Source organism: Rousettus aegyptiacus, unplaced genomic scaffold (assembly GCF_014176215.1).
Source record: "Rousettus aegyptiacus isolate mRouAeg1 unplaced genomic scaffold, mRouAeg1.p scaffold_m13_p_8, whole genome shotgun sequence".
NCBI classification, from domain to species: Eukaryota; Metazoa; Chordata; class Mammalia; order Chiroptera; family Pteropodidae; genus Rousettus; species Rousettus aegyptiacus.
The window spans coordinates 81,056,697-81,083,186 of record NW_023416311.1 but is presented as its reverse complement, the minus strand read 5'-3'; the positions used below and the strand labels follow the sequence as shown (position 1 = coordinate 81,083,186).

The 26,490-nt window shown below is 39.2% G+C and overlaps 1 protein-coding gene across 3 annotated transcripts in view; it reads left to right on the top strand.

The window, feature by feature from the left end:
* Positions 1-1,913: 1,913 nt before the first annotated feature.
* MAP3K1 (mitogen-activated protein kinase kinase kinase 1) overlaps positions 1,914-26,490 on the top strand; it is a 73,965-nt gene continuing 49,388 nt past the window's right edge. The window contains exon 1 of one of the 3 annotated variants that reach the window (XM_016160455.2): positions 1,914-2,415. In XM_016160455.2, the coding sequence (XP_016015941.2) occupies positions 1,934-2,415 (482 nt within the window). In that variant the 5' untranslated portion in view covers positions 1,914-1,933. Of the gene's footprint in view, positions 2,416-2,456; positions 2,882-3,472; positions 3,489-26,490 lie in introns of those variants that run through there. The other 2 variants (XM_016160456.2, XM_016160457.2) reach the window with 2 other exon arrangements.

Genomic DNA, 26,490 nt, shown 5'->3' with positions numbered 1-26,490 from the left:
CAAATAAAGAGGATAAAAGTAAATGTTTTATTGGAATCCTTTCTACTTGGCTACTCTGGCCAAACTTCAAAACGAAAAGAATTTTGATAGCCTAAAGGCATCTACTTATTTTTTTCATTTGCAGGTGCCTGAGTATGTGTGTGCAAATTTATAGGTTTTTCAATTTAAATACGAAAGAGAAAAGTATCATTTCGACTTAGAATTTAGTGGGTGTGGCAATCCGGGAAGACCTGGGAAATAACTACTGTTTGGTTTGGATGATACACTTGGCTACCATTAAAAGAGCGTATAATTATAGCCTAAATGTGGACTTAAACTTTTAACAGATTTATCTAAACTTTCAAAATTTGTACCGTTGGAAGTTAACTATCTAAAACTATCTCATGGCAGATGTTGTAGAAGTATACAAAACATTAAGCGAATATGAAATCAGGGCTGTTTTGAAAAATTCCTTGTATATCACCGTTCTCCTCAGTTAACATTTATACCCGGGAAGGGGACTTTCATGTCATCTATTTCCAAGAAATCGAAGCAATTGTTTTGTAAATAGTTCAGTCTTTCCTCTGCATATGCGAAGACTAACAAACCAACGCTCTCCTTTCTGTTCATGAGGGACCCTCCCTTTCTACCCCTCAAGTCTTAAGTGTCACAAAATAAATCTGCGGACGCTGCTCCGGGTTGTGGGAGATTTCCCATCACAGACAAACCGGCTCCAGGGAAAGGAGGGGAGAAATAAACGCGACACAGGAGTTTTACTCTGCTGAAGAGAAGTCGAAAATCATTAACTTGCAAATGGTTATTTTTCTATTCCAAAGCACCTTATCACCAAAGCGCCCCCAGGGGCTGGAAGGGTTCGGACATGCCACGTGAGGCGACTCGGGCACTGCAGGGTTGGGGGCGGAGGGAACCCGAACTGCAGACCCTGCGGGGAAGAGGGACGTGCCGCTAGAGGCGTCGGATTCGGGAAGGGCCAGAACCTGGCGGAGGATGACACCGTGAGCACTTGCTGGCCCATCGTTGGTTTCTTCCCCAACCGTGCTCTCTGTGGTCCTGTATACTACTGCCTTTCCCAAAGAGAGCGGAGGAAAAAATAAAAATTTACAGGGACCCCGCCCCTCCAGGTCCCTCTCTAGCCGGGGGAGGAGAAGGGGGTGAGATGGGTGTCCCAAATCGGTGACTTTATCCTAGGATACTTAAGTTTTACGTGTAGCACGAGTGGGGGAGGGGGAAAGAGAAAAGCTTTTAATAAAAACTTTCGTTTTGTTTTTTTAAATTTGCGGCAGCCCATCTGTTGAACGTTAGTTTTTGGGCTTTTTGGTTTTTTTTTTTTTTCGCTTTACAGCAGGCGACGGCCTGGGAGCCACCTGCGCGTTCCGAGCAGAGTGGGGGTGGGGTTGGTCCGAGCCCGGACTCCCCGACGTCCCAAGCTAAGAGCTGTACGAATGACAGACTAAACACTCTCGCTTGCGTCCCCTTCACGCATCACACACCTAAGTTCGAACTGCATCTCCAGTTGGGCGAGCCCGGCCGAGCCGGCCGAGATTGCAGCAGAGAGGAAGCGGCCAGCCGCCACCGAGGCTCCTCCTCTTGCCGGTGCAGCCCGGGACTACCTGGCGGCGTGGCGCGGGCAGCGCGCAGGGTCCAGGGCGTCCCCCACGGCGGCCCGTCCGAGTCCACCTCGCCGGCCCCCGCGCAGAGCCAAGCACTCAGCCTGCTCTCTCTACCTGCGGCCTGGGGTCCCGCAGTCTCAAACAACAGAACCTGGGGCGCTAGCCCGTCAGTCCAGGCCAGGAGCCCGGCGACCCGCGCTCACGCAACCGGCGCAGCGGCCCTACGCTAGCGGCGCAGCGCCCGCCGGTCCGCCCGCCCCCTGCACTCTCCCCGCCCCCTCCCTCCCTCGCAGGGGCCGAGCGAATGTAGCCCGCGAGAGAAAATGGCGGCGGCGGCGGGGAATCGCGCCTCGTCGTCGGGATTCCCGGGCGCCGGGGCGGCAACCCCCGAGGCGGGCGGCGGCGGAGGACCGCTTAAGGCGAGCAGCGTGCCTGGGGCGACTGCGGGGGTGCTGCGGGAGGCGGGCAGCGGGGGCCGCGAGCGGGCGGACTGGAGGCGGCGGCAGCTGCGCAAAGTGCGGAGTGTGGAGCTGGACCAGCTGCCGGAGCCGCCGCTCTTCCTCGCCGCGTCGCCGCTGTCCTCCTCCACTTCCCCGTCGCCGGAGCCTGCGGACCCGGCGGCGGACGGGGGCGGTTTCCAGCCTGTGGCGATGCCGCAGCCTCACGGAGCCGCGAGCCGCTGCGGCGCCCAACCTCCCGAGTCGGCGGCCGCACCGGACAGCGGCGCCCCAAGCCCCGTGGGGGCCGAGCCCAGAGAGAAGCGGACGACCGCCGCCGAGCTGCCTCCTGCAGCGGCCCCCGCTGGGTGAGCAGCACGGCCGGGGGCGCGGCGGGGACTTGGGGGGACGGACGGACGGACGAGGGCAATGAATGAAATCCAGGCACGGCGCACGGCGTTCCGGGGCACGGTGTCCCGTGCCCCCACGCAGCAAAGCTGCTTTCCAGGACCCGAGCCCTCGGGCACCCCCTTTGACCCCCCTGGCTTCGGGTGGCGCCCCGGACCTGGCCTGGGGGATGGAACGGGGGCTCGGGGCGGAGACGTGCCGAAGAGTTTGTTATTGTTTGCAGACATGTGACAGGCGTGCGAGCCGCGCCGCGGGTACGGGTCTAGATAAGATGTGGGGGCCCGGGCTGGCTGGCTTTGTGGGGCTCTTGGAATCGGGGCTCTCGGAGGAGCCCTGGCGCGGAACACTGGCGCTGCCCTCGCGGCCCGGCTGGGGGGCGGACATCAGGACGGCGGCCCCATATGAGAATCACCGGGGACGCTGGGGGTGAGGCCCGAGCTTGCAGGGAGGCGGTGGTCAAAAAAGGGGCGCGGCGGGTGGGGAGCCCCAGCCTAAGGCCGGGGAGTGGGTGGCGGAGGGCTGAGAAGAAAGCGGAGAGGTCCCCAGGGCCGTGACAGGAGGAGCCCCTCATCGGGCACTGGGGGCCTGCCGCTGGGGCCTCTGGGTGGACAGCTCAGTAACGCCTGTCAAAAGTGGTGCGGTATGACGGGCTGCAGACTCGCTGGGGCTGGCAATCTTTTAGGACCTGGGGGTTTCTAATTGCGTCCCCCAGGGGGCTCCGAGTGTTCTTCAGAATGCGGACCGCACCACTAAGACTTGAGTGACTTCTGTTTGGAGTTTGAATTTGGCCTTTGAAGTTTGCATTTGGCGGAGTGGTGTAAGCACCAGGACCGGATGTGTCAGCCATTCAGTTTCAAAGCGGTGGTGACTGCTCCCCGCAGCCTCTCTGGCGTGGCTGGAGACCGTGGCGCGCGCGGGTGCGCTGCTTCCTGCTCCGTGCAGCTGCGCGGGCCGCCCGCGGACTGCCGGATTCCAGGGGCCACAGTGCAAGTGGGCTTCGGCTCAGATAGTTCTGTGCTGCCTGCGCAGTACGGTATGTATGTGTAAGGTAACTCAGACCACAGTTCTGACCCTATTTTGGCAACTGGAACTTTTTATGTTAAAGGAAACTCTTTTAAGTGTGACAGCGGTAATCCTTGTTTTGAAAATCAAACTAATGTATGCAAAGAACAGTCTTGATGGATATTTTGAGTTGCTGGAAATGTTTTTGTGATAGTCACCCGTTGCCCTGTAGAGTTCCTGGCCTTTATTCTGAGTATTTTAAAGACTGTGTCCCATGTTTATTCCCTTGTGAGACAAATTTGACAGTACGAATCGTTTGTTTTGGTTAATTTTCTGAAGTGATTTGGCACTTTTTTTGAACTTGGTTATTTATTTAAATCACAGTTTATTGCTTGGAAATTGCTCCTCCTATCCCTCCAAAAATTCCCTAAGATATATACTGTGCCATGGCAATATTCAAAGGAAGGAAGATCTGTGACTGATAGTTTTATGTACGCTTGTATATGTAACTTAGTCTTACAAGAGTTACGTTCCTCTACATTTTCCTGCTTCGGTGCATTTTGGATTAAAACTTCACTAAAATGAATCTTTGAAGACAATTGTTACTACAAATGAACTCCAGATAAAAATATTAACCCTCATATTTGAGAAATTAATTTTATATATTCTCACGAGACTACCTTTTTGAAGACAGTAAATAATTTAGCTAGTGTCAGCATTCTAGTCATCTTAATAAGCTATGAATGTAGTATAAGAGCAACCACCATAAAATATATAGAAGTCGTTTAGTGTTGTCTCCACACAGAAGAAGGTGGAGGCAGATAGAATTCAGAGACAGTACTCTATGCTTAATTTTTTGTATTTTATAACCTAGGTCTTCCCCCTTCCCCTTTGTTTTAGGGGTGGATTATAATTGCATGGTATATGAAATAATGAGCTAATCAGCATAAGTATTTTTTAAATGAATTTTACTAGCCAGAATGCTCATGCATTCACCCCAGATGTCATACCTAAAGATTTTAGTAAAACTTTGATTCCCCATCTTTTGAAATACAGTGATCTCCTCTCCCCCAATTTCCTTGTCAATAGGTTGAAATTCATTTGAATCTATTGTTATAAACACTTATAAGCAGTACACTAAAATCTCAGTTTACTTTTTTTTTTTGACAGTAACTACATTCATGCTTTCGGGAGGAAAATCAAATAGATTTTTAAAACTATTTTTATGTTTCAGTAGTGGTATGGGTCTGAGGACACCTGTCTAAAGACCTTTTGCATTTTTAAAGAAAATTCTATTATTTTTTTAATTTCAGAATTTCCATCAGTTTTTAATCTTTGGTTGTAGAAATTGAAAATGTAGAAGATACATTTATGAAGTCTAAATTATATAAATAATCATTAAAAATAGATTTTAAGTCTGTCTCTTTCTTCGGGGTAATAACTGAAATCTATGAAAACTTTGTGCCTGTAAGTGGCGCCCAAGGGTTTGGAATTTTTCCTTATATTACAGAATTAGGGACTTTTTTCTCCCTATTTACTGTCTTTGAAGAAAAATTACAGTGTTACTCTCCATTGAACAGGCTTTTGTGAGTTTGGTAGATATAATTACTTCATCCTATTTTTGTAACTTAAAAAAACCTAACTATCAATTTGCTGGCCCCATGAAAGAACAAGATATGCTGTACTCGTTAATGTTAGTTTTTGTTTAAAACTAAAGCTGTTTCATAGGCTGCTTTTATATTATTATGTAGCCCTCAGCTTTCACTCCCTTTTAGAAGCTGCTAAGCTAAAAATATGATTTAGTGATTTTTTTTTACTAGAGGAAGTAGAGGAACATAATTACCTAAAAATAAATTAAAAAAAATTAAGTTGGCAATTTTATAAAACAACAGTAGTAGTTACATAAGTTAGTCTTACATGAATTTGTGAGTTTTGGAGTTATGAATTGTCTCCAAATTCTGTTTAAAATCAGGTAAGAGAATTAATGCATTCTTCAGAGATTAACCTTTTAAATATAATTCTGAAAGAGAAATATCAGAGCTAGAATTGTTGCCAGCTTCTGTTTTCTTTTCATATCTGATTTTGGCAAGGGTGACTGGTTAACCAACATTCCTTAATATATGATTTCCAATACACTATAATAACTCCATTTTGTTAGATGCAAAAAAGAGGAAGTGGCCCTGTTCATTGATATTTTTTCACATCTTCCATAGTACCTCAAGCATATGTCACATGTTTTAGAAATGGTCACTGACTTGTTGACTTGAAGATTTCAAAATTTGCAAAGAAAGGAGTGTTCTTTGCTTTCAACCAGAGCAAAAGAACCAGCTACAGCTTGCCTAGGCTGTCTGTGATCAGTCCTTGACACTGGCTGTGAGCATTTCAGAAGAAGAAATGATGGGGTGGCAAGGCAGTTAATGGGGAATGGATTCCCCTGAGGAAAAATATGGAGCTTTCAGAAGTGCTCTGAGTTTGAAAGCACAACTTTTGCATTTCTGTAACTCATTTTCTTGCACTAAAAGGTATTTCTTTATGAAAAAAGCAATAGGAAAATGTGGCATGGAAAAGTAATAGCCTCCAGAGGCTGCTTAAGAGGTGCAGTATATTGCACCTTTAACCTTGGATTGCTTTGCTAATATCAGGTATACCAAGTATATTCCTTAGACTTGATTATATTCCTCAGTCCTGGCCTCTGTTATATCCTGTTAAAAATTAGAGCTGTTTAAAAATGAAAATGAGTAGAAGGTTAATGTGAGGAAATGTGCTCTTTTAAGAATAAATCCAAGTTGTCTTTAAGGAATAATTTAGGAATACTTTTAAACATGAAAGAAGTAATCAGGAACAGAATTAAAGCAAATGGCTCATTGTAAAGCAGTGAGATTAGTCAGGTGTTCTTAATGCAAGAAAATGAAAGAATTTTAGCTGTGGCTAAAATATGTTTATTGAGCATATAGGTATTTAGATACCTTTTATATACTCATCTTTCTTGCCTTCCGTGTGCCAGATGAGTTATATAATTTTTTCTCATTTCATCATCACTGCAGCTCTCTGAGGCATTGTAATTTCTGTTTTCCAGAGCTGGAAACTCATCTGTGATGGTAAAACCCCATTATCACACATCTAGAAGACAGCTAGAGAGCTAGGCTTCAAACTCAAGTCTGTCTGACTCCACAGACTATTTCTTTCTTCTACTCAATGTCCCTCCATTGTCTTTTTCAAATTAATAGTCAAACTAATTGATTTTTAAGGAGGAAGTTGTTCTGCAGGAATCATAATAGACTGATAGGTCTCTACCTAGTGCCATTGCCAATATATTTGTCTCTTGATATGTATAATATAATGCATAGTTTTCTGTAACATGGCCTTGTACGTGTAATACAAGTAAACTGTACTTAGATCACCTCATCATGTTAGGCAGGGAGAATCATTGATTAGTGCTTAGTGCTTCTTAGATTTCTTGATTTGTTTGGTATTAACTCATAAGTAGAAGAAAATGAAGCTGACATTAACATCACTCATTCATCTTAGTCATCACATGGAGAGAAACTGTTCCAGTATAGCTGGACCCTGCCCCTTTGTTATTGTTCCAGATTTCATTCATCCAACATGTATAAACCTCTACAAGGTAGTGATGGTCTGGCTGGTAGAAAAAAAGATCATCAATGTACAGCCTCTGTTTCTGTTGGTAGATGGTAGTAGGAACATGTTTTGCAATACCAGGTTAAATGCTCTAAGAGAAATGGGAATGTAGCGTGGCCCCCAGAAAATTAGTGCTCTAAATCTCATCCACAGCATTTCACACTGTATTCCTACAGTAAATACAGTGGCACCTCTCTATAACTTTCTGAGAAATTAATTATCCTTCCGGGTTTGTAGTTAAGGATGATAGCTTTGTTCTACTTTCTGCTTGTCATTTGGTCTGCTGATGTTTGCTCTTTCCTTTTTTTTAGGATAGATATATGCTGTAGTTTTTACATTTCCACAGTAATGGATAAAGGAATCCAAATACAGATTAGTTTCAAACTATTTCTGCCTACACTCTTAAGAGGAATGTGTATATGAAACTGCAAGTTCATGTGTGATTTCTTTTTCTTGAAAGAGGAAATAAAAATGGGCATATGGGGAGCAAGAAACTCAGTATCTGCCAATGCCATTTTTAAAATTCAGTCTTATTAGAAACAGCAAATCTACTAGTAAAGAAAACAATGTAGAGAAATGTAAAATATGCTCTAGGGCGTAAGGTAATCAAGAAGATATCCTTCTCTTCATTTACTCTGTGCATATCACAGTTGGTCTAGGTATGTTTGGTATGGAAGAGAGTTCTGTATCGTTAGTGATTGAGTCCTTTGGAATACCAGTCTGATTAGTTTGGTTTAATAGATTGAGATGTTGTAGTGTCAAGAACTGTTAAGTTCTTAAGACCCACCAAGTGTATTTTTCTGAAAGTACAGTATGTTACCTGGGAATTAACGAGACAATCAAACCTTTTGAAGACTGGAGGAAGTCCCTGGAACTTACACAGTGATGCGATCAGTGCATTAACTAAGTTTATCACATGTAAGCATAATGATGATGAGTACGTGGAGTGAAAAGAGGGTGGATATTGAGCAGTAGGTGGAGGCTTTACTCTTGACTATGAATAGATGTGATCATTATCTTTCTTTATTGCCTAAATAATCATTTAACTGATATATTAAATAATTTTCAAACTGGTTTTACAGCATTCTGAATAATAAGTATCAGTTGTTAGTAGACAAGGAACAGCCTTGTTCTTTATACCATTGCTCACCACCGAGAATAATGTCTGGCACCCCTGAATATTAGGTGCCCATGAATGATACGATGAATTAATTTTCTCAAAGTGGTTATTTTAAAATTGGTGTATTGGAAGTTTACAATTAAATACTGTGATGTGAGTCTAATCATGGACTAGCTAAGCAAGTTTTGAAGGCCAGAGCTGTTTTTTATGCATTTTTGTACATTGCTTGATATTTAGTAGCAGTAGTTGGTTTTTAACAAGCAAGGGTTGATAATATTGACCAATTGTAAATAATATAAAGTTTACAATAAATAATTTAATAACTAAGTATAGTTACAAAGTAATTGGAGCCATGCTCAAACTGTTAAATACTGAGAAAATTGAGTTTCTGGTATTTGAAAGTGTCTAGTTATTTGGGCTAATGAGGAAGCCCTCTTGATTTTCTCAACCCTGGCAATACTTTTTTGATGGTACATCACCATCCTCTTGAACATTAATATTATTAGATGATCTTCAGGATGGTCCTAGGGCTTCTGTTATTCTCTCTCCTCCACCCCTACTCCAGTCTCAATGCCTTTAGATCAATTATTGTCCATTCACAAATGATTGCAGAGTTTATTTTTCTAGCCATGACCTCTCCTAAACTCCAGACCTATACCTCACTGTCTGCATACTTAGATATCTAAAACCAAATTCAGGATTTACCCTACATCTTGTCCTACTGATATATTCTTTGCTTATGGCAGAATCAGAACTTAGGAATTGTTCTTGAGAACTCCTTGTCTTCAGTCCATTCTCAGAGGCTGATGGTTTGACCTCTATACATCCCTAGTGCAGGCTTCCATGATCTCTCATTTGGTAGTAGCTTCCTAACTTGCTCCCTATATGCTACTTTTCCTCTTCCAATCTATTCTCTATATTATGTGGCCAGAGTGATCATTTAAATGTGACTATAACAATTTTCCACTAAAGAAGTAAATAAATTGAAGAACTTTCAAATGCTTTTCCATGTGGATAAAGACCAGGAGAATCCTTACCATGCCCTATCTAGTCCCTCCCTGCCTGGTCTGGCCCCTGCCTGCCTTTCTAGACCCCTCTCAGGTCATACTTGCCCTTGTTCTCTGTGAAATTACCTTCTTTCATTTCCTCAAACTCAGCACAGCACCTCCTGCCATCGGGCCTTTGCTTGTGCAGCATGCTCCTACCAGGAACACTACCTAGTCCTAAGTCAACTCCTTACTCCTCATTGTTCAGATTTTAGTTAATTGATGCTTTCCCACTGTCAGTGTTGTGATATTTATCTCATGTCTTTCCCAGAAGACTATAAGACCTGAGTGGACAGAGCCTATGGCTGGGCAGGGACACAGTACCTAGCAAAATGCCTAGCATACAATTGACGTTCAATAAATATTTGTTGAACAAAGGATGAGGATGATAATGACCTGGTAAGTTTAGCCTTGTGGATCATCTGTTCTTCCCCTTTGGTCAGATGTAGGCTAGGACCTAACTGAGATGAGGTTACTGGCAAAAGCATAGACAATTGGTGTTTCCAATTTGTGATAGATTCATTGGAAGGCACTTGGATTATTAGACACATGAAGTACCTCAAATGAAGTAGGACAGCTTAATGTGGTATAAAGCAGCAGTCCCCAACCTTTTTGGCACCAGGGACCAGTGCTTCTAAGAGAATCTAATACTTGATGATCTGAGGGGGAGCTGAGGCAGTGATGCTAGCACTGGGGAGCGACTGCAAATACAAATGAGGCTTTCCTCGCCTGCTACTCACCTCTTGCTGTGTGGTACCAGTCCATGGCCTGGGGGTCAGGGATTCTTGGTTTAGAAGAAATAGCTATGCTGCATGACAATCTGCTATAGATAAGAGTTTTCTATTTATATATAATTCTTTTGCACTTGCTAGGGAGTTAGAGAGCGAGAGAGAGAATGTGTGTGTGTGTTTGTGTGTATGTACATACGTAAAGTCAAATATATGCATAAAAGTGTTATTCATTAATATAATGATTCCTTTTTTCAAGTTCTCAGAATATTTTATCTAAACATGACACTTTTAGGATTCTTGTCCTAATAACCATACTTCATCCAAAATTTACTAATTTGTTATTGATAATAATTCAACTTGGGATTAGTAAAAGTTCACATTTGCATTAAAGAAAAGATTTGCCAGGCAAGTACTATATGAGATTTCAGGAGCCAAGAACCCACGTAACAGAAAACGTTTTAAAGTTTACTGGTGGTAACTAAACCCTGCAGCCTCCCTTATCTAGAACATGGTTTAGCACTAAGAAGTAAGGAAAAAGGCTCTGAGCCACCAAAGGGCTTGTAACAAAATCTGTGCTTTGAAGTTCTTTATTTTACACTGAGAAAAGTTCCAAGGACATTCACTCGGGATTCGCTGACACTTAAAATATTATTCTTGCAGTCTTATCCATTTGGTGTCCCTATTATGCAGCAATTAAAAGCAGCCAATGAGAAGGACTAGCAGTGTGAAAAAGAGGTTCCTGGACAGCAAGAGAGGAGGGAGGTAGGGAGAAGAAATTAAACATTGCAATCGGGGGCCACCTGGTGTTGGAACATTTAGTTCCACATACCTGGATAGCCTCTAAGATCATAAATTTATTAAATCACAGCACCGTCCAACATTATCTTTTGGACATCAGTTTCCCTTTTTTGTAAAATGAATGTGGTCAAGTTTATGATTTTTTAAAATAATGGCTATTGTGGCTCATTATTACAAGGCTGTCATGTTTCTATCTGCTTAGTGAACTAAAGTTAGAAAATTTATAATATATTAAGATTTCCATCCAAGATACTTGTAGAAAGTATTTGATCTTTAAAGTGTTAAATGTCTAAATTACCTGAAAGAGGTAGTCCTGTAGCCTTAATTATACTGAATAAATAAAGTATTCTTTAGAATTACATAAAATTGGGTGTTGCTTATTAGAATCGTCTTATGGATTGTTTATGTGGGAAATTTTTTTGTGCTTTGTTTGCTGGCCTGAATAATATTATACCCCATGATTTCTTTAGTTAATCATCACCACTGTCATCAATATAGATTCGACTTTTCTCCTAGCTAGACTATGAGGAGTCAGGCAGTGAACTCCAGCTTTGTTAACACTGACCAAGTTATTAATTACTGGAAGGTTTTTGGTTTAATAAGATGGCTATTTGTGAAAGCATTCATAATGTCTGTGTACTCTAAGATGATAAATATTTTGAAACAGACGTTTCACATTCTTTTTTTCCTCCTTTGAAATCTTTAATTGGCAACATCTATTTTCTTGATTTCTATTGGTAGTCTTAAAATCTTCTCAAGTAATAAATTATTTTCATTGAACTTTAGATTTTTTTAGAAGGTGATATTAATGTAGATATTAATATTTCTGAAAAAGTTTTAGAAAATTTAGGGAATTTGTTTCAGTTATTCTGGTACACTGGCACCTCTGTGTTGTTGTACAAGGTCCTCATGATGTTTCTGGGATTCACAATTTACAGAATTAAACTTAATGAAATAATTGGACTATAGGTTTGAAAGCAACAGAACAATTTTTAAATTTTGTATCTTTATCACTTAACAAAAAGGATTGTACTGTGTAGACAGCTATACAATCTGCTTTTTTCTTAACAGTATTTTTTGTTAATGATGAATATACAGCTGTCTTTATAATGACTACATAGTACTCCATAACATGGATTTCATTAATCATTTTTCTATTTTTAGACATTAATATTGTTTGCTTTTTGGTTGTTATATTAAGCTTCAGTGACTACCACTGTATGTACATTTTGATGTATTGGTGTGTTCTGTAAACATTCAGAAGTGGATTGCTGGACATGCATATTTAAAATTTTGATCATATAGCCAAATTACCCTATAAAATATGCATCAGTTTACATTTACCTCACAGTATGTGAGAGTGCCCATTGCCCTATATTCTTGCCAACACTGGATATATCATCAATCCTTAATTTTTACTATTCTTGTAGATGAAAGATGATTTCTTATTTGCATTTCTTAGCTATTTAGCATCATTGTACAACTTGTCTGTTGACATTTTCAGACTTCTTTTGTGTATTTCCTTTCACAAGTGGGAAGAATTGTTCATTTTTCTTATTGATTTGTATGCATCCTTTTATATTAGAATGTTAACTCGACATTTTTTGCAATTTTCCATTTTTGTGTTATGACTTATAGATTTCAATTATGATATTTTTCTTTTATTTCTGTGTTTAAGTCTTAGAGAACAGCCTTCTGGGAAGGTAGTGCTATATAGAGGTTAAGAATACAGATGCCTGAGTTCTCATCAGTTTCACCACAATCAAGTAGTATAACTTTGAAGTTAACTTCTTTGCACTTCAGTTTCCTCAACTGTAAAATGAGGATACTACTTCAGAGTTGTGAGGACTAAAGGTATTTGTATAGTTCTTAAAACAATGCTTGGTGAGTGGCAAACATTATAAGTATTAGCTGTTATTATTTCCTACTGCAGAGTTATGAAAAATTCATCAGTGTTTCCTCATAGTATTTTTGTAGATTTAAAAAAATACTTTAATTTTTGATCCATCTGAAGTTCCAGGGTGACATAGGGTTCCAACTTTATTTTCTCCAAATGATTGGCTAGGTATCCCAGCACTATTTATTGATTAAAAGTGTCCTCTTTATTACATATTAGATTTTCAAATATTTGGAAATTTCCAAATACATTTTTTTCAATTTTTTTTTTTTTTTTTGCTCCAAGGGCCTAAATTCTTAAATAACCCCATTTCAAGTTTTGTTCAAAGATTAAGTAAAGTCATTGACTAGAGAGAAAAGGATGTGTGAGGAGGTTATTAGCTGTATCTTTGCTGACTTGTTCTTGTTAACATTTTGATATCTAAAATGCCTTGGCTTCAGTGACAGAACCATGTATCCAACTGCCTATAGGGACAGTTTCTCCAGGAGATTCACCTTTGCCAGGTACTGCAGCCACCAGGGTCCAAACTGAATCCTTGTCCTCCCCAGTCATTCCATCCTCCCCTCAAATCTGTTCATATTGGGCACCCATCACTCATCCCTGCCACGATCTCCCAAATTGCTGTACTCTTCTCTGGCTTTCTCACCCTCGGCGTACAGGCTCCAGTTCTAATGTTGCCACTTACCTGCCAGCCTTGAAATCCACGCCACAGCTGCTGACCCAGAGTCAGGCCGCCGTCACCTTGTCCAATTCTTGCAAAGCCTCCTTCTAACCAGCCTGCTGCTTTTGGACACGTCCTCCTCTCTCTTTTCTCTACACTGAAGTTAGAATGAGGCTTCTACAGTGCATGTCTGATCTTGACACTTCTGACCCCGAAACCTATTCTTAATTCTCAGAACAAAATCCATTCTCCTTCATGTAGATCAGAAGCCCCTGCTGATCAGCTGTGCTTCCGTCTCAGCTCCCCTTTCCAGGACACCGTGCTCCAATCATTCAGTGCCATGTTAACTTATTTGTTCCACTAGCCTGTGCTTTTCCTTTCTCAACTGTGATAAATGCTGTTTCCTTTATCTAGAATAGTCATTTCGTCTCCTCTTGAGATATTTTTTAATATGGCTTTGTTTTCTTTGTAATAGTTATTGGTATTCTAGATACATAAATGTGGCTATTTGCAGAAGTGAGTACTGTATCGTGAACTCTTGTTTAGAATTCCTCAGTGTCTGAGTTAGATGTGCTACTTTTAAACCTTTTCAGTTTTTCCTCTGTGGTCACATATGCAATTATGTCGTGCCAAACAATTGTTTACAGTTTTTTATAAAGCATATATTATTGTAAAGTGAATTAGATTTTCCTATTAATTTTTGTTAAAATTTCAAAGGTGTAGTCTCAGCTCAGAGAACAAACATACTCAAATGTTTCAAGCATAGAACTTGTTTGTGGCCTGGGCATTTCTGTCACAAGGTTTATATCAGCTGCCAGGCTTCCATGGGCAAGGCCCCAGGGAGCTGATATGTTGTAGGAAAACAGGTACATCAGATGTGGGATCGTTTCAAGTCTCTATCTCGTCTATGGGCAGAGTAGTGAACATGGCAAGATGAATGCCTGTTGTCAGTGCTGTCATCACTCCAGACATGCCTTCAAGAACTCTTTGAGTGACTGCTGTGAGCCAGGTACCAAGGTGTGGGGGACTCAGCAGGGAGAAATCCTATGAATTATCTACTTGATGATAAGGGTGGTGCTGGATTCAATCCTTAGATCTCCATGCTTAGGACAAAATAAAAAGCTTTTGTAGTGTGACAGGTAACCACAGTGCACTAGGAAGTGGGTCAGGAGGCCCAAAGGAGGAGTTATATCAGAGCTGGTACAAGACAGTCTGAGGCCTCAAGTCTGGGAGCTGTGGCTTTTGCTCTTCCAACAGCTCCTCATAGTTTCAGAGGTTCACAGATTGGGAAATGTGCTCATGGGAAATGAATCCCATCCACTCTCATCCTGAATGTAGTTTTGGAACTGTACATTTATATTTCAGAGACAGACAGCACAGTTTTGTGGTTAGGAACCTGGACCCTAGGAGTCAGACCTGTTAGCCACTTACTACCATTGGGCTCTGGGGAAGGCACTTCTCTGAACTTCAAATTCCTCATTCTAGAAGATGGGGTGAGTGGTGGTGATTAGATGAAATAATGAAGCACGATTATTGACCAAAAAGCAATCGGTGAACATTAACCATCACTAATATTATTGCACGTAACTATGTAGTCTTGTTACTTAAACCTCTGACTATACAGATGATGAAATTAAGAGATTCACAGTTAACTTACTGGTTATTATTATTTTAGCAAAGGCGGTTTGTATAAATTATGCATCATCTTTAGAGCAATATACTTTTCCCCATTATTTTGAAATTATTTACTAGAATAATGGAAAACTTCAGCTTTCAGAATTATGTGATATGGAATAGGCATATCCTTGGGAGTACATAGATCAGGATTCTCATCTCTTGGTGAGGACCTAATGCCAGTCTCCTGGGTCATTTTTTTATCTGTGGAAAGGAAAGGTGAATGGCTTACATAATGTCTTGGTTCCCTTCGAGCTCTAGCAACTTTCCAAAAATTTAATTTTAAAATTATTTATTATGGATAAATTTAGTTATAATTAATGAAACAACAATTAATGTTTTTGAACTTATAAACTCTTGGAATTTTAAACCTGGGTACCAAACTGCATGGAGAAATACAAATGAAAAGCAATGAAGGCTCAGAAAAGAGAGAAATCGTATTTGTTAACTGACATTAAATGACGCAAAAATATATTTTTTTAAACATAACCGTGCTGGAGGAATAGTATTTTGCAAATGGAGAAAATTAATTAAGGCAAAGTAGTTAGCATATCTGTTTAGTAAATATGATTAGAGAGCATTTTGAAAATAATTTTAAATCTAATTTTGGCAACATTATCATTAAAAACGACCTTTTTTCTCTCAACAGTAATTGTATAAGAAGGAACTTTACCCAAGGATAACCTCCAATAAACAAGGCAACCCTTTCACTTTTCCTGCTTTTTATAAAGGCTTTTTCATAAAAACACATATATACAGACTTTTTTACTTTGTTATATATTATGTATAGAATGTGTACATAAGATACATTGTTCAGTGACAGTTGTATTGTTTCCTAATTGTGAAACTTAAGATTTAATTTTATTTTTGGGGTTCTTTTCACATAATTCGGACAGTTTGCAGTTACTGGAAAATATTAATTTCACTGTGAATCTTTTTTTGTTTTCTAATCTAATAATTTGGAGCTCAAGTTCTAGAAAATTTTGACTCAAACAGATTTGGAATAGGGCTTTTTAACTGTTTTAATCGTGTGATTGTACCAGGTTGAAGCATATTTACACCAAACTCTCTTGCTCATTGATACTCTTCATACACAGAACTGAAGTTGCCTATAATTCATTGCTGAGCACATGGACATCCAACAGTAGTTAGTGTTTGTCTTAAATTCCTGGTAGTAAAGAAAACTTGACCCTGCCTGCTTCTGTCACAACCCATGCAGTCCCTAGTTACTCAGATATTTGGGAGCATTTACTACATGGTACCAGCATACGATTTCTAGACAAGACTATGATAAGAAATAGAACAAAGAGAGTCCTTTTGAGTCTTAGTTGCCTTAGCATCATCCTTCTAGCCTGTTGTGACTGTGATAACTGGCTATGTCACCAATTGGATAACTGGGTAACTGGTTTTGTCATCAATAAATAAAGCAGCTAGACTGTCATTTACACAGTGCAAACTGAAATCATCTTGCAATTTTATAAGTGGGTAATAGAACATTTTCTTCACTACAAGAGGATTTGCTAGGAGAGTTTTAAATAGTGCCAAAGACACATGGGAACAAAGCCTTCTTTTTTTGGGCTTAGGCCCTTAAAGGCAGTTTGGCATCATAGAGAAAAGGTTTATGCTCAAAAACTTTCTTGCTTTCTTTTTTCTTTCTTACTTCCTGGGCCAAGTTTTGGTGATAAGATATAAAACCATTAGTGTCTGAAGTCAGCTTATCTCTAAATGCAGCAACTTTGCTAAAGAAATGTGTTCAGAATTACATTGTGTAATGTAGTTCTTTATTCTTGTCGAAGGCTCCTCAAAATGTTGAATGTCACAGATTTTAATTACTAAAAATGAATTAGTAGAACTTTCTTATCTAAATAGAGCATATGGTTGGCCATACTCTGAGCCAAGATGAAATTGTTTTTACTAAGTTCTATTTCTTACCATCACCCCACAACACATATGCGTGTGCACATGCGCGTGCACACGCACACACACACACATCTTGCTAAAATGCTGTCTTGACTCCACATTGGCAAATTATTATTGAGACTTGCTGTTGCAGGGCCGTCAGTGAGCCACTTACACTGAATTCTGTGCTATAGCAAGGTTCCTGTGGTGCCAATACACTCGCACTTTTTCCTGTATTTCTTAGTTCTTTATTAAATATAAATCATTTATTGAGCATTGATGGGGTTTGTATTTATAATCAAATCTTCTGTTCTGTACTTTGGATTACCTGTACCTTACTTTTTATCCTAGGCTGACTTTCTGTCCTCATACTACTGAGTTACCTTTGCCCAGTATATCATTTCAAGTGAATATAAAGCACGTGAGCTACATTTTATATTGGTCAAAGCCAGAGAGTTCTTAAATGTCACAAAAGTAAGTAAGCCCAAAGGCATCAAATATCGATTTTTTAAGTACCTAATATAGGATTGATTTTAGTGTACTGTGGGAGATTGCCTACATTAAAAACATTGATAATAACACGTCTTGTAAAAAGTTTCTGCTTAAGGAATATATTCAAATGTTGATTAATTCTTTTCCATATGCTTAGATGGCCACATGTATCAAATCTTTTTTAAATACAATATTGTCTTCTTTCCACAAACTATGAAAATAATCCTCGAAATTTCATGATTTCAGCATTGCAACTCTTTCTTTCACAACTTTACCTGTGAAAGTGGGATAAATTTTTTTAGGCTCGTGTGTGAATTTAGGTTCAGAGACTGTGGTCACTGGATAGTCATCACCAACTCTCCTCAGTCAGTACTATGTCACCTGTGATTGTCATGGCAGAAATGATGATGTCAGTGTTCTTAGCTGCTGTGGCTTTCATATTCTCCCCTGCAGCCCAGTAACTATTTTGGAGTCTCTCCTATACATCTGGGAAGTGAAACATTGCGAGGTCTCACCTTGGATCCTGGGCAACAGGGGGATTGGCTGCTATGATGCAGCGGAAGCCAGGATGGACTTCCTGGCACAGATCATTCCCGATACTGATGAGAACTACTTACTTCTGAATTAGACTTTTTCAAAAACATATTGACCTGTTCTTGCCTACTGGAGGATAGAAGCAGCCAATGGGACATTTTTGGGAGCCCGCGTCAGGAATGGGCTGGCGAGCAGGAAGGGCTGGTGGTAGTGGTGGCAGCGGCTAGAGTCAGTCCCTAGAACCAGTAAACTTCAAAACCTAATCAAGCTTCTTTTGAGAGAGGAAGATGGACCACAAAAGACCTAGAATTAAATTTTTTTAACCCCTGATTTATAACTTAATGTTTTCCTAATTGTTTGTTTTATAATTCAAGTTTAATCAAACCATCAGATGGGCCTTTTGACTGCCATTTCAAAAAGTTGGTAGCATGTTTACTTTCTGCACTTATTAAAAATGGTATTTGTAAACATTGACTATTTCTCTCAGAACTTTAAACTTTTTAAAAAAATAAAACCCCTTTTAACATTCTAGTATCAAGATATTTGTGTTTGCTTATGTAGAACTAATGGAAAAAATATAGAAGCAGATGAATTCCATGAGAATTCTTTGACCTCTCAGGAGTCAAGTAGCCCTACTTGCAGGTGAGACAATATGGATATTACTTTGAAAACGAAAATTACTGTTACAGAATTTTACCGTTTCCTTTATTATTTCAGTTAAAATGAAAAGCCTAATCAAATTGCAGTTTATATTCGAAAGTTCCTTATGGACATACCTGATTTCTTCTTTCTCCTATAAGCTCTTGGATAGGAAATTGCCAGGTCTCTTTAGCAGAAAGTTATTTAACCTGCTCTCCAATTGTTTATTGTGGTAAGATGTAAGTATTTGCTCAGGCTTGTCACAGCTGTCTTAGTACTGTCCTACCACCTCTGCAGGATATTGACTAAAGCTACTTAAACCACTTTGAGTTTGACTGTCCTCATCTGTGAACTAGAAATAATACCTCGCTTACTTCCAGAATTTGAGAAGATCAAATGAAATGATGGATGTGAAAGTGCTTTCAAAGGGTAGAAATAAAGCATTAGAATTTGAGGTTACAGCATTTTAGAATTAAAAAGTACAGCCTCCTGGCTCTAAGATATCACGGTGGCATTAGAGAGGTTTAGTCATTGTCAGGAGGTGGAGCACTGAGCATGAGCGGGGACAGACCATGCTTAGTTCACCCTAGTTCATCCTAGTCCAGCAGTATTCTCCTGCTTTCTTGTCTTAATGGAAGTAGTAATAATAGTTAACTTCCTCTGTGCCTAGGTGCATTGTATAGCTTGTTTCATTTAAGCCTTGCACCATCCTTGTGAAGTAAGTGCATTTTTTATTCCCATTTTATAAGTGAGAAAGAGACTCTGAGAAGTGAAGTAACTTGGCAACTAGCAGGTGGTGAAACCTGGATGTGAACCCTGGCAGTTCGACTATAGTACTGTATTACAACCTTTATGATAATCTTTTATTCATATTGTTGTTGTTGTTGTTGTTGTTTTAATTGGCAGATGGGTTCGAGTTACATCAGAACACAAATTTCATGATCTATTTAAATTACTTTTAGATTTTCCAAAATATGCAGGGAGCATCAGTGAAAGTTTTTAACATTTTTTATTGCCACATGAACTTGTTATAAAATAAGGCCAGTTATAAACAAATAAATTTAGATTTAGTGTGTTTATTGTGCCAGAGAAAAGAGTAGGCTCCTAATTGCAAGTATGGTTGAATTTCTTGCATGCTCAGACCTTTGCCAGCAGAATGAGGGATGTGCTTGTAGTGTGTGCGTTTTAAAAAGTGGTCATTGTCACCACTTGGGGAACCTTCATCCTTTACAGAGTGCTTGCAGTCATCCTTTCCCTGTAACACAGGCATTATTAGCATTTTGCAGTTGATGGGAATAGCTCAGAAAAATGAGGTGGCCTCCCCAACCAAGTGAAGTAGTGAGAGCCAGTGTGAAAACTCCCGACCCTCTGCGTTTCTCCTCAGCTCACACCTGTGTCCTAGTGCATACTCCAAGGTAACTGTCTTGGATACCACAAGCATTTTGAAATTTATTCTTTAAAACTAAACATACTAGTTATTAGAGCTCATTTATATGGGTCTTGGAAAAAAAAAAGCTAGTTTTCATTTTCAGTGGTTTTAAATTTAAGCTCAACTCAGACTTCAGCATTCTTTTAATTGGTATGTTTTAACTGTTGGTTCTGCCTGTTTACTATGTGAGTAAAGATATTAATATCAAAAGCTAATATTCACTATAGAGTTGTACCTGAATTAACTTCATTTCATTTATTCTTACTGATGTTTCTTCTCTACTAGTAAAGCCTGCCTAAGTGTGGGGTCTTTATTTTGCGTTTAGCAAGCATATTCTATGATAATTAAAAGAGCTTAGTGGCTCTGAGAGAATTCAGTAATCTCCTTGACTCTATGCCTTCCCAGCAAACAAAGGAGATTATCTTTGTGTTTAACTATAGAAAGGTCACGTAGGTAAAACTGAAATCTCCTTCAAGGCAAGATGAATATCTTTGCCCTTAATTGTGTCTCTGATATTCCATTATTTTGTTTTCTTAAATTATAGTAGTAATGTGTTTGCTGTCCCATTCGTCTTATACAGTATATGTGCTGCTTATGGAAACTTACACTAGATCTATCACTTCAACTCAGTGTGTGTTTACCAACATTTCTATGTGTATACTACTGTAGTAGAAACTGAGTTATCCACAGATAAGAGCTGAAGAAGTAACAAGATAATCAGTGCATCTGTTCTCTAGCTAGCTATTGATTACTGGGTAGTTAGTTTCATGAGAAACTCTTAGAGAAAACTAGGGGGTAGGTGTAGGAGGTTCTGCCTGGATTTGACAGTATTTACGTATACACTGGCTATGAGTGCAGCTTCATGATTGTCCTTTTAGGATACCGGTGATGTAGACGATGAGGAAAAAAGATGAAGGAAGAAATACTGTTGTGCTTTAAGAAAGTGCTCTTAATAAAAATGCTAGTTGACCCTCCCCCCCCAATCAAAAATCATTCCGTGTCAGACTCATGAAAATAATTTTATTATGTGTATTTTATTTATATACAGTTTTTAAGAAAAAACTTTTTGGATAGTAAGATATGCTTAATTTTCTATTATATTACATGGTTAGTGATTCCAGTTTTGGGTTGAAGTTGCATGACTTCTCACGAGTGTTTCTTGCTAATGATAACCTTTGCACAGCTGAACCCTATGTTGCTCAGAATCTTTCACAGTTGCTGGAGATTAAGGAATGAATGGGAGTTCCTGTGGGCAATTTAATTTCTTGATAGATAGACCCAGGTTCATATCTATACCTCTGAAAGGGTAGAGAAGAAATTCTCATTTGGATTCCTCCCTCTGAGAAGTGCCAGGATTTCCTGGAAGAGAGTAGAGAACCCTCAGAGGAGCCTAAGACAGGTGACACCTGAAAGGCAAGGGAGAGGAGTTTGTCCAAGGAGAAAATGATAGTAGCAGCAGTGCCACTAGGCAAGGAATGCAAGGGTGGCAGTGACTGCCTCAATATGAGCAGTTTTAGTGTAGTGATGGTGTCGAGCCACTGCTTTGTTAAGGGGTGATGGGGTGGTGAGGAAGCACAGGCTCCTCTTGAGAAGCTGGAGGAGAATGGGGTCAGGGAGAGGTGGAAGACCAAGCATTTGCAAAGGCAAAGAAGTGTTTTGGGGTTGGTTTGGTTGGTTTTTGTTTTAAGCCAAGAAGAGGGGAGAATGCTTATAGGCTGAAGAGATGGAGCAAAGAGAGGAAGTTTTGTTAAAAGTAGTGAGTGTGCTTTTCTGAAACATTTGTCAAGGAAGAGGCTTGGAGGGTACTTGACTGATGATGAATAGAAAGCAACACTGTGATTCAGTTTGACATGGTCATGAAATACATAACTAGGAACGCAGCAGTGATGAAACAAAAATCCCTGCTCTCATAGAGATTATGTTCTAACAGAAACATGGTTGTAAGTTTGCTTGGAACCCATTTTATAATTTCTGCTTGCACGTTTTTTTCATGTTTTATGGACTTCTCTTAGGATGACATGAATACTTCTTTTAAAGTTGACTCCCGCCCCAAGTGTTCAGATGATTGTTTTCTGTCCAAGCCCTTCAGGTGGCTCTAGCATTTCTGTACCCTCTTCCTAATTGTCATGTGTAGTAGTAACCTTGTAGGGACACTGTCCTGGTGCCATTTTAACTTGGTCAGCATGTATACCTAACTGTAGCCAGTTAGATTTTTATGCCGAAGGTATAGATGGGGTGACACACTTGGAGAGGTGATCCATGAGTACTTTCTTAGTAGTAATAAAATATCAAAGTTTTAAAAAGTTTTTTTTTAGAAAAACAATTTCAGACATATTTAGAAATATTCCTATAAATATTCCTTACCTTGTATAACTGATAGTCTATCTTTGATGGAAAGTGGTAGAGATACGACTAATACTTAACAGTTAGGCAGTTTATCTTATCTCTGCCTGAGGTAGAGGGTGACTTGTTATGTATATATGGTTAGTTGTTGTGCCATTGTTAAGTTATGTCTCCTAAACAGTTTTTTGAGGCTTTGTCATATCTTGTGTATGTGAACATCAAGTAGTGATGGTAAAGTTGTTGAGAACAGATGCTTTAGCTTATTGGTGAACATTTTGGCTACCTATTGAACTGACTTCCGTTGAAGAGAAAGGAGCATTCTGTGCAGCCTGCCATCCTGGGAATGCTTACTTGGGACAAAGGACAAAATTGGTTTAAGTCAGTCTCGCAGTTTACCTTAGTTCATTTGAATTTTATGTTTTACTCGTATTTGTATTTTTAACACAAAACTATCACTGCACCCCTCTCCCAAATCTTGGAATAAAATTGACATTCTTGAAATAGATGCTCTGTTTTTCATGCTTAAGCTGTGGTTTCAAACAGATCGTGCCAGCTGTAACCCCCCAAACTAGGAGAATCCAGGTTTGAGGAGTCTGAACTTAAGAGTTCCAGCACTGTCCCTGACCTGGACACACCCCATTCATTGACCCCTCAGCTAGTTCCCTTTATTCCTAATTTGCTTTATAATAAGATGCATTCTCATGGCTTCTGCCTCTTCTCTCCCAGGCACAAAAAAATTTTGGGGTTTTCTTTAAGACTTCCTATTAACCAGAGAAAATCAAGAGGAATTAACAAATTAGAGACATGGATATGTTCCAGAGTTATGGGAAAGTTTTTTTTGTTTGTTTTTGTTTTAGTTTTTTTTTTTTTTTTTCTGAAATATACACATCTAGGCTCACGGTTTTTAGCTTTTAATGACCATCTCTTAATATTTTACTAGGGATGAAATCTGTCAGTCTTCCCAGTACTGGTGTTTTTAGCTCTTTCTTTTTTCAGCACCCCTAGAACTAACTTGATTTACAAAAGGCCTCAGTGAAGTTTTATTAACATCTTAGAGATCTTTCTGGTCTGGAGGTTCATATGGGAAAGGCATTGCTTCCTCATCGCCTGCCATGTATAAGTACAAGTATTTGGGAGTTAATATTGTTAGACTGTAAGATGAGTAAGACATGGGCTTGCCCTCAAGTAAAATACAGCCCAACGGGAAAGATCAATCTGTTCCTATATTCACCACATATTTATTGAGTAACTGCCATATGCTAAGCTTTCTGATAAGGCAGGTTACATAACATCAAGACCCATTTCTGCCCTCAAGGATCTCAAGTGTTGGAAACAGAGAAGTAAGAGGCCATTATAAGAGTACTATTTGCTGACGGGGGACAGAGTAAGTTCCCCCACTCAAGACTGAGTTTTAGAGGGCCTGTGACCAATGGGGAGGCTGAAGGCTGCATCCGTGACAGTTTCTCTAAAAAATGGGTGACCCTAGAACTTGAGTGATAAGGTGGAAACTACAGTGATATACCTAAGGAAAACTAGACAAATATTTTTATTTTTGCTTCTTCTGTATACTAGATAAACTCATATTTTATCATCAGCTTTGTTTCCATTTATCATCTTAGAAGTTTTGAGTTTTGTATCAGCCAGAACGATAACAAATTGAGTCCAAGTTATTCTAGGCAAAAGGAATATTCACATACATGCTTAGGAAAAGAGTTCCTGTCATGCTTTAAAGCAGAAATAATACAATAATGTTTATATATTACAAGTACAGTCATTTGTACCATTTTCATTCGTATTATTTTTTTATAACTGAATTCATTAAAATTAGAAAATGGTTATGATGAATGTCTTTTGAAGCATATACCAAGCTAAGTCATAAGTCAAAACCTTCCAGTTTAAAATAAAAGCAATTATTTGGTTCTACTGATTTGTAGCTTTTGGTACAGCAAAAAGAAATTGACATTTATGAACACCTTCAGAATTCCGTTGAAACGAGGAAGACATTATTTAAGTAGACAGAATGTGATGATTCAGACTCTATTTAGGACAGGATGTCGGAATTAATGTACCTTCCTTTTCAAGTGATTAGGTGGGCAGATGACATCTCTGATATTAATATTCGCATAAGTTACATCTTTAAGGAAAGAGTGCCACCTACTGAATGAAGTTTTTTTTTCCTTCTCTCCCATTCCAATCCTAGATGTTCTGTTTCATTTTGAATTCTTAGTTTCTCTAACTCTTGTGCTGTAGTTAATGCAGATTCAGTTTATGCCAGACAATGACCAAAGAAGATAGAATCACTGCTGATCCCATCTTCTAATGGATTAACTAGAGTGGTTAGTATTCTTAGAGGGAGTTCGTGCCTTAAAAACCAATTATGGAAATAATATCTAAACATAAGAATGATTTAGCACTTGGAGTTTCAAGCCTTTCCACTGTTTTAATGTATTCACTGGCTCAAAGGTTTTTTTGTTTTGTTTTACAATTGGGTATATTGATAGTCAGTGACTAGGAATCGGTGAGCAAATGGCTGGGAAGAAATTATTCCAAGGAATAGTTGAAGGGGATTGAGGAACATATGTCATTGGTCAAGGTCTACCGTGGACATCTTAGTCTCCTAGAGAATAATGAGATTCTGTGTTCACAACTTGGCCATAGGCCATTTGAGGAGATTCCTGAGTTGCAAATCCAAGTACCTACTTCTTCAGAATAATTCACGTGATATTTTTCAGTAGTTCTTAACAAGAAGATATTATCTCACTTGTAAAAGATCGAGAACATAAATACTGGAAAACATACTAGGATCGGAATTAAAAGATATTATTTGAGAATTTTACATGGCCATTATCAGTAGTTTATTGGCACATTTGTGATGTTTGGCTTAAGTAATTGCTTGACAGTTTTTTCCACTTGTTATTAGACTATGCAAGTAGAATGACTTTTTAAAAAGGAGGTAGACTATATACTAGATTGATTTATATTTGCTGATATAGACAGATTAATTGTACAGCCCACTACGGGATGATATTTTATATGAAAATCCTGACATAAAAACAAAATATATATAGTGTAAGTTATTAGAATTCATTCCATATAAAATGTCTATATTGTTTAACCCAAATATATCAAGGTTGTGTATTCTAAACACCAGATGTAATTAATGAAAGGTTGGTCACTTTTTTTTTTCCAATTTAATAAATTGCATCTAGGAGAGTAGATCTTAATTTTTTTTTTTTTTAATTGCAGTGACATGTACTCATGTTACCTAAGTACAGAGTATTGGCTGATTGGCAGACATTCTCTGAAAACATAAATTTTTAATACTACAAAAGCAAAACTATTTTAACAGTAATTGTGTTTTCAGATTATCACTCAGAATTACTCATTAAATATTAACACCATAGCAAACCTTTTCTCCATTTAAAAAAGGCAAACTATCACTCCTGTAACTTGACACAGATCAAGCATTTCTGAAATTTTGATACCAGAAGAGGAAAGCAGGCTCCGTGGCTGTGGAGAGCCTTGGCTGGGGTAGTTAGAACTCATATTGGGACATTGTCACAAAAGGAGCTTACACTTGGCCAGAGAGCCACCACCCTTCATTTCTCATTTTAGGCTACTACTCCACATCTTTTTCAGTCATAGCACTTAAATGTACAAAATGGTTATATGTCTTTTAAAGAAAATAAATTTGTGGTTCATTCATTAAAAAAAAAAAGTTAATGATTTTAGTGTAAAAAACCTTAAAATCTGTGTTTTGTGGTCTCCGTTCCTGAATGTTCTGCCTGACAGCTTAATCTTTCTGAGAGCTTTGATAGAGTCCCTTATACATAATGCTCACCCCTTTTAGTAATTAGGTTTGCATTGCTGTTATCATGGTGACTCTCACAAGTACTGAGTCTAAAAGTTTAGTATTTCCTAGTCTGAGTTTTCATGGGTCTGTGGGTCCACATGTGTACCATGTAGAAGGTAATAGTAATGTTAAGGACTCTCCCATTTTAAAACACCTAGGAGGTCACTGGATTATAGAAACGGCAAAGTATATTTTATACAAATGAACTGTTGGGAGGTACTCTCTAGATTTAACAATTAAAGGGGATTTGTGGGTCCTGTTGAGCTTCATATTTTTTG